At 44.0% G+C, this 9113-nt stretch overlaps 1 protein-coding gene and 1 long non-coding RNA gene across 2 annotated transcripts in view; both read right to left on the bottom strand.

Moving 5' to 3' along the window:
* Window positions 1-2078: 2078 nt before the first annotated feature.
* Window positions 2079-2732, bottom strand: LOC139806323 (uncharacterized). Its single transcript, XR_011730221.1, has 2 exons — window positions 2449-2732; window positions 2079-2253 (listed from the first exon to the last, which is right to left on the bottom strand). It is a non-coding gene; the product is annotated as an uncharacterized lncRNA (long non-coding RNA).
* Window positions 2733-5249: 2517 nt separating this feature from the next.
* UVRAG (UV radiation resistance associated) overlaps window positions 5250-9113 on the bottom strand; it is a 106019-nt gene continuing 102155 nt past the window's right edge. The window contains exon 15 of the mRNA XM_071764176.1: window positions 5250-7217. Coding sequence (XP_071620277.1) covers window positions 6524-7217 — 694 coding nt within the window. The 3' untranslated portion in view covers window positions 5250-6523. The remainder of the gene's footprint in view (window positions 7218-9113) is intronic.

Below are 9113 nucleotides of genomic sequence, written 5' to 3'. Positions count from 1 at the left end.
TTAGAGCATCTTCCAGTGCCTGAAGGGGCTCCAGAAACTGCAAGGGGACTTCTTAGATGGGCATGGGGTGATAGGATGAGGAGGAGCAGCTTTAAATTGGATTGCCAGGAAGCTGAAGAGGAGGCAGCAGTGTGCCCAGGTAGCCAAGAAGGCCAATGGCATCCTGGGCTGGCTCAGGAACAGCGTGGCCAGCAGGTCCAGGGAAGGGATTCTGCCCCTGTGCTCAGCTCTGGGGAGGCCAGAGCTTGAGTCCTGTGTCCAGTTCTGGGCCCCTGAGCTCAGGAAGGAGCTTGAGGTGCTGGAGCAGGTCCAAAGGAGGCAACTGGGCTGGTGAAGGGATCCAGCAGAAATGCTGTGAGGAAGGGCTGAGGGAGCTGGGGGTGTTGAGGCTGGAGAAGAGGAGGCTCAGGGGAGACCTCATCACTCTCTCCAAGTCCCTGAAAGGAGGTTGGAGCCAGGGGGGGGTTGGGCTCTTTTCCCAGGCAACTCTCAGCAAGACAAGAGGCCATGGTCTCAAGTTGTGCCAGGGGAGGTTTAGGTTGGACATTAGAAAGAATTTCTTGATGGAGAGGGGGATCAGGCATTGGAATGGGCTGCCCAGGGAAGGGGTGGATTCTCCATCCCTGGAGATATTTCCAAAGAGCCTGGATGTGGCACTGAGTGCCATGGGCTGGGAACCACGGGGGGAGTGGATCAAGGGTTGGACTTGGTGATCTCTGAGGTCCCTTCCAACCCAGCCAGTTCTATGATTCTACGAAATTGGAAGAGGGGAGATTTAGGTTGGGTGTTAGGAAGAAATTCTTCAGTGTGGGAGTAGTGAGACACTGACCCAAGTCACCCAGGGAAGTTGTGTCTGTCCCCTCTCTGGAAGTTTTGAAGGCCAAGCTGGATGGGTCTTGAAGGTCTCTTCCAACCCAAACCATTCCATGCTCCACACTTGGCACATGACCAGGTCCTGCAAACCTGTTTTCAAGAGAAATATGAAAAGTGCAGCAGGTAAGAGAGCTCCCAAGTCCCCCTGCAGGAGCTGGGGACTGGTTCCTGCAATCATTGGCACACAGACCATGGCCAACTGCTGACTGGTGGACATGAAGACCCTGAGCCTGTTGCCAAAAGGCCAAAAATCAATAATTGGAGCAAGTGGGAGATTTATTCCCCTCCCACCTCTGTCCAGCCAAGGGAATTATGTTTAGTTTTGTCTGTATAAACAGCCTGGACTTCTTTCAGTTATCACTGGTAATCAATACAGGTGCTCAGCATCAGGCTGTAGCATCTGACTGTAGCTGTGAGTGCTCTGACTGTAGCTGTGAGTGCTCTGACTGTAGCTGTGAGTGCCAGCTCACTACAGCCAACTCAAGGTTTGATGGACCTGTGTCACTGAAACCTTTGTAATGACCAGAAAGCCTTTTTTCATTTTTTAGTTTTTTTTTTCAAGTTTATTTTTCTGATGGCCCATGCTTTAGTTTCTTTTAACAAGTACAACAAGGAGGCCTTTCTGTTCCTGCTAAGACCAAGACAATCCAGACCAGAATGGATACAGCTCTCCTAGAAGGAGGAAATTCAGCATTTCAAGAAGGGATTTATGAAAATAACCTATTAGAATTAACATCATAAAATTCAATTGATTAAAAGTCACTGCAATACATAAAGGACAAATTCCATCAGCAGCAAAGCTGATGTCTGACAACGAAGAAGTGGAAAAAAAGCTTTCATACTATTTAAGGAACAAATTTAGCACAATATTGTATTCTTCCTTATACAAAAATAAGCTGCTATGAAAATAACCAGTACTTACAAGAAGTCTTAGTTAGATTATTTCTTATTTCCCCTGGCAAATTCCAGTCCTTTGCTCACCTGGGTTTAAGACCACCTTGCCTGTCGACAGGAGGGGCTCACAGCCATCCAAAGATACCAGCTAAACCAAATTAATTCAGAGGAGACAGAAAAAAGGTCAAAAAATCTGACAAAAGGTCCAGAAACCAGAGAGAAATACCCTCTCTGGCCATTTGAAAGGTGGCAAAATGAGGGAGACAAGAGCCCAAGGTTTATCTAGAACAAATCCACTCTCAAGCAGCACCTCTGGTTCTCTTTCAATGTGAACCTTTTCCACTCATAGTTTATTATTCACTTTAATGCAAGGACATTTGAATAAAGCTGTTCAATGTTGCAAAACAGCTGAAAGCCAAATTTCTCTCCTCCATCTTCCCACTTCAGCTCCAGGACTATAGGGCTGGAGTCTTGGCATTTTACACCCTGCTGACAGACAGATTGAGTGGGAGAAAATAAAAAAGAAAAAAAAAAAGCCCAACATAACAAAACTCCATCAAAACTCCACAGCACAAAAAAAAAAAACACAAACACCCAAACCCCCCCCCCCCAAAAAAAAAAAAAAACCACAACAAACCCAAAAAACCAAACCAAACAAACAAAAAAAAAACAAACCCAAACCTGTTGCACTGATGATGCCTGGAGATTCCCTGCAGCTCTTCTCATGGCACTGCTTCCCACCAGGAACTCTGTATCGTGGACATCCTCCTCATGCAGCAGACTCCTAATTCAAGGAGAACATCAGGATTTTAGGCAGACATATGTTGCTTATTATCTGGGATAACAGAAGGTGCTGGATGAGTAGCAATGCCTCCCTGATGAGGGAACATGGCCTTTCCACTATCCAGAAAAGTTTTGCAAAGCCAGCTGTCTCCCAGCCCCACCATAGGCTGTTTTTCCAGCTGTGTGCCATCTTTTTGGGGAGGAGAGTGAGAAACAACTGCAAGTACATGAGCCAGCAGTGTGCCCAGGTAGCCAAGAAGGCCAATGGCATCCTGGGCTGGCTCAGGAACAGCGTGGCCAGCAGGTCCAGGGAAGGGATTCTGCCCCTGTGCTCAGCTCTGGGGAGGCCACAGCTTGAGTCCTGTGTCCAGTTCTGGGCCCCTGAGCTCAGGAAGGAGATTGAGGTGCTGGAGCAGGTCCAAAGGAGGCAACTGGGCTGGTGAAGGGATCCAGCAGAAATGCTGTGAGGAAGGGCTGAGGGAGCTGGGGGTGTTGAGGCTGGAGAAGAGGAGGCTCAGGGGAGACCTCATCACTCTCTCCAAGTCCCTGAAAGGAGGTTGGAGCCAGGGGGGGGTTGGGCTCTTTTCCCAGGCAACTCTCAGCAAGACAAGAGGCCATGGTCTCAAGTTGTGCCAGGGGAGGTTTAGGTTGGACATTAGAAAGAATTTCTTGATGGAGAGGGGGATCAGGCATTGGAATGGGCTGCCCAGGGAAGGGGTGGATTCTCCATCCCTGGAGCTATTTCAAAAGAGCCTGGATGTGGCACTCAGTGCCATGGGCTGGGAACCACGGGGGGAGTGGATCAAGGGTTGGACTTGAGGAGCTCTGAGCTCCCTTCCAACCCAGCCCATTCCATGATTCTGTGATTCTACCATCTCATGTGAAACAGGAAGCAAAGCCATTGGGATCTCCCAGCAAATCCTCTCACCCAAATATTCACGTTTGGATCAATTTGGGTGTGATGCACAACAAGCCAAAAAGTTTAGGGGGCTGGGGAGGACATTGTGGTTCAAATCATGCTTGGAAAGGAAACAAACCCAGAGAAGACACACAAGTTGAGAGATACTAATCAGTTTTATTTTATAAATACAGATGAGCTTTCCCGCAATTACCAACATAGTTTTAATGTGTCATTTACTATGGGATATTCTGGTTTTGCTTATTTTAAATACCTGATCAAGCAAGGATAAGCCAATGCTGTTGTGCTTGCTATAAAAATATAGTGGGATATGATCTTCCAAAACTAATATTCTCAAAAATCTTAGGAATTCCTAGTGAAGGGGGAAAGATTGCAATGAAATGCTTTCTCCACTTGAAGACATTTGCAGACATTTAACAGTGTCACAGCTGTGTAGGAACTGAAAGGTTCTTGACAGTTTAAAGCACACTGTGATACATCATCTCTCCTTCAAACCTACTATTTGTTTCTCTCTCACTATGCTATTTTCAAAGTAATTTATGGAGGGTAGGGGGGGGAAACAATCAAAAAAAAAGAAAACCATGAGGCAGGAAGGGAGAAGGGAAGGGATGTTTGCCAATGGCCTCAGCAGCCCTATGATGCTGTCCCCTTTCCCACCACCTTCTTTCCAGGAAGTGATGGAAGTGGAAGAGAAAGGTGGGGACAATTTCAGAAAGCTCCACAGAAACCCTGTCAGAGCAGCTTTGTGCCAGAGATGCAGAAATCAGTCACTGTGTTTGACAGCTTGACAGTCACAGGGCTGGAACAGGAACAGCCACACACAACAACAACAAGGAGGAAAACCCAAAACTTCATTTGGTTGGGTGCAACCTGAGAAAAACGAGCAACTAATGAAAACCAAAACAAACCAACAAAAAAAGATCCAAAGTCCCACTGATGCTCTCTAATGAACCTCATTACAGGCTGCTTAATTGCACTGAGACTTCACGACGACTCTTTGGGTTGTTTTGGGAAGTCCCCACTGCACACAACTCAATGCCTTTCCCTTCTGGAGGAAAACAAACTGGTCTGTGCTGCTCTGAGGGTGCAGGACTGACATAACCCTTCCCTGATTTAACCTAAAATGATCAGAAGATGGTAAGATGGTCAGAGGACCTCGTGCCCACTTCATTAGGAAGAACATCATGGGCACTGGTGTTCATTTCTGGCTCTCAGGATGCCCAAGCACAGCAATAATTTCCTACCTCTCTTCTCAAAGATGGTGGCAGTGCTCTAAGCTGCAGCAGTGTGTCCTTTAGGGAAGCTTTTCATGAGGTTGGAAGAGAGGAGCTTATCTGGGGGAGAAGATGCTCATGAATGTGTCCAACTTTGCACCTGGAATCACATCCAAGTCCTTAGAGAATCAGTACCTTCCATCTGGCACATCGTACTGGGACAGACCAAAAATCAGGAATCACTGTAGAGAGGCTGGAGCCAACAACTCAACTGCTGACACAGCCATGAAATGCTAACAGAAATGTGAATATAATGTTAATAATTAAGGTGTTAACCTGGAGAAATGCATATTCTAGAGCAGTGCTATTCTGTATATTGGTTGTCACGTACACGCCTTGTTTTGACCACAGAGAGTTGAGAGATTATAGATATCCACATTTTAAAAAAGAAAATTTAGGCTAGCCTGATGGTGAAGTTAAGAAAAAGACTAGGTGGTTGGTTCAAAAGAAAGCATGGACCAGGGAGGGAGAGAAAAAAAAAAAAAAAAAAAAAAAAAAAAGCCAGGCATGGTGAAGTGTTTTTTTATTCTGCTATATATTTTGATATTTGAGAGCCCACAACTGAGCCCAAATTCTTGGGTATACAATATAGGAAGCAAGAGCAATAAAATTCCAAACTGAAACAAATACCAGGAATTACAAAGCAGGCTGCAAACTGCTTTCCCCTTAGTGCAGCTGGACACATTGTGCCAGTGGTCACCTACCTAAGAACAAACCACACCTTGGGCCAACTGCTGGGAATTTCTTCCTTTCCAGCACAGCTGGTTAAAAGGATATTAATTTAGATGATGAATGTTAAGTGCCTCCTTCCTACAGAGGGTGGAGCAATTCCACAAATTTACCTAATTTTGAAGTGCTGTGTTTACAGTCTGGGTTTTTTTTTCCACCAAGATGTCTGTGAAGAGCTTCACAGCACATTGTTCCCATTAAGACACCTCAGAGGGTGGCAGCTTAGGTAGCACCAGTCTCTACTGCTGAGGTCTGTGCCCAGCTGTAGCAGGGAATGGTCAGGCTGAGATGGTTTTTTTTATAAGAAACCTTATGGGGGATTTATTTCTCAAGGCTTCTACTGGTAGGAACAGTATGGAAGAAAGGAGGGAGGCAAAAATGTCATTTCTGATAAATCAGGTGCAAGAAAACTGCAGATATCACCCAGGTGCTCATTATCTGTTTACACCACCAACTGAAGACTCATCAGTGCAAACCAGAACTTCAAAGGCTACAGAACACAGCCAAGAGAAAGCTGTCCAATTATAACAAATTTATGGTATTTCTGTAACAGACTGCATTGCTCAAGAAAACACAGGAGTACATGGGAGAAGGTAAAGGAGGTCTTAGCATAAATGTATTTTTAAATATATTCTTTTTTGGTTTTTTTAATCTCCTGAAAAGATTAAAATAAATTTAACTCTAAAGAATAATTAAGAAATTAACAAATATTCGTAGAAAGGCCAGATCAGCACTAGAAGTTGTTTCCAGGAAATAAATGGATTCCAATGCCTGAAAAAAAAAATAAAATATCCCAACAGATTATAAATACCAGACATAAGAGGATCAGAAGCAGAATTAAAATTTACCTGGGCCGTGAACATACCATGATCCTGTGTTATCGTGCTCAAGTCCGTTTGTCTAACACTCATAGCTTTAGCTTTTTTAAATTTCTTTTTTTTTTTTCTTTTTTCTTTTCTTTTTTTTTTTATAATTAATATAAAGAATAAGTGCAATTTTATCTCTATTCCAGATTTCACCTCAATGTCTGCTACCAAATCCCCCTCCGAGCTCACTTGTCCGAACTTTTCCGCGGTCTGCGGAAACTGGACATGTTTTCATTCAGTGCATAGATCCTTCTGGAGAACTCCTCAAACTCTCCCAGGACTTGTTCATCACACTCCACAGCCACGGCGTGTTCCACCGGGATGGAGTTAAAGTCTTCCAGCTGATCTCCTGTGCTGAACCCTGTCGCTTCCAGCCCCATGATCTCCTCTGCTTGCTCCACGGTGCAGCAAAGGACAGGGCCGAGGGAGGGAGGGAACTCGCAGGGTTGTTGGTTGCTTGCAGTGGCAGAGGACTCACCAGGGAGCAAAGCCCCGTTTATTGCACTTGGATGTCCTTGGAGAGGCTCCTGATGGTTTTGGGTGCTGCTGAAATTCCCGTTTTCTCCGTTGAAACTGCCGCAGGAGTCCTCGCCTTTCTTGGGATTTTCTTTCGAGGAGTCCATCGAGGTATCCAAGGAGGAAGATATTGATCCAGGCTTTTTAGCTCCGTGGGCTGTGATGGCAACGGGAGGTGTAACAGCAGAGTTGTAACTGGGAGGAGGAGTTTTGTACTGGAGTCTTTCGTTTGCCGTGCTGGCTCGTTTTCGGAGTCCTTTATCCGGAGAAGGAAGCCCACTGGAAAAGCCAATATCCAATCTGCCAAAGCTGGAGCTCTGTCTCTTTGGAACAGGAATTGCACTGGATGTATGGTGTCGATCACTATATAAAAAAAAAAATAAAAAAATAGAAGGGAAGGATAAATCACAGCTGTCAGGCACGCTCACGAGCAATACAGATGTTCAACCCAAGCAATTATTTTATCGCAACTCCGGGCTCCGTTTGGCCAACTACTTGTATCCTAAAGTGCTAAAACCCCAAATGTGTTTAATGCTGTAGGAACCACAGAGGACACCCCAGAGGACAACTTGCCTGAAAACCAGTAAGGCTATGTAGGAACATTTACAAAGCTTCATGGTTTGAAGAGTCAATCACCCAAGAAACCACCACATTACCTTAATTTGTACTGTTAACACCATTTTATAGGACCGAGCTGTACTTTATGAATTATTACTGTTGACTGTATATTTATGTATTTATGGTCTGTACTGGGCCATCATAAACTCTTCAAATGTGAGTAATAATGGCTGAATCCTCTACGAGTGACTTCTTCCAACAGTGGACTTCCCCAACAGCTGCACACAGGAGAAAAACCACACTTCACTTTCCTTTTTGCAAAAGATGATTTTTGCCAGATATCTTCTGCTTTTCAGTGCCAAGCATTCCATGATTTTTTTGGACAAATGTCAACCTCAGTTTCTTAAGGAACACTAACTAATCAAGCTTCATTTACAAGTTTGGTGTTACTATTTCATGCAGTCCCACAGACCACTTACACTGTCTCAGGGTCTGTAATTTGGAACATCCGCTTTACGTCATCCGGGAGGTGTTCTGTGAACTTTCCTTCATCAGCTCAATCCCTATCCAAATATAATCACCACCCTATATGCAAATGGTACATTGTACACTAAGTGGCCAGTTATTTTCATTCCAAATTGAAAAAAAAAAATAAAATACAGCTATTACTGATCTGCTGGATATATAACTCCAAGATTCAACTGCTGTCAGTGTGAGTCTCTTTCATTAACTCCATTTAAAAGAAACTTTTTCTACTCAAGGACTGATACATTTTGGGATCTGTCTTGCAGGGGGGAAATCTTGGACTGGCAATTATAAGTAGTCCCTAGAGTGGATCCTTTTCCACATTATTTCTTTCCTTTTGCTCCTCTTTGCAAATTGGATAAGCTAGATTGCAAAATGTCCCTCTGTGAAAAATAAGTGTCCCCATGGAGGGCAGTATGGAGTCCTACTGCTCTTTAATTTCCTCTCCCATCTTGCCTCCTGCCCAAGCTGCCCCTTAACACACATGTAGGGCTTCCTTCTTGTCCATAAAAACCTCAAATTACCTTAAGGAGAAGTTGCTTTTTGAGAATTTACAGTTGTGGACAGTGAAGCAGAGATAAGGGCCACACATGCAGCCAGCAACAAAAACATCAGCTTTCTCCTTAGATTTCAGCTGCTGTTTCAAACCTTTTTAATGCAAACTCCGTGCAGCATTCCCAGCTCTGTTTGCAAAGGTTTGGAGAATTCTTCTTGGAGGTGACAAAACAGAAAGCAGAATTTCCCACAGATGTTAATAAGTGCTGTGTATGTGGTCTTGCAGACAAACCTTCATGTTCCTCACTGACCTGAGAACTTTAAAATACTTTAATAAACCCCTATATATCCAATGATTTATTTTCAAAGTGATGTAATGCAACCAACACAAAAATCTGAGGCAGGAACTTGAGAACTTAGGCAATGTGCACTGCAGACATACTGGGGATGGACTTTTTTCCCTTTCTCTTCCCCCAGCTTAATGCTTTCAGCCTGAATTCAGTATATATTTATTTAGTTAGATTCCATTTACTTTAAATCTTAGATAAGAAACTTTTTCATATTACCACTAGGTTTGCTGAAACTTCCTTAAAAAAAAGCACAGGGAATAAAGAGAGTAGCTATGTTTTCAGCTTTAACAGAAAAATGAAGCAAAATGAGTTTTGCTCTGTATCAAGCAAA

The sequence above is a fragment of the Heliangelus exortis genome, chromosome 1 (assembly GCF_036169615.1).
Source record: "Heliangelus exortis chromosome 1, bHelExo1.hap1, whole genome shotgun sequence".
Lineage (NCBI taxonomy): Eukaryota > Metazoa > Chordata > Aves > Apodiformes > Trochilidae > Heliangelus > Heliangelus exortis.
The sequence above is the reverse complement of the archived record's forward strand: the minus strand, read 5'-3'. Positions and strand labels throughout refer to the sequence as shown.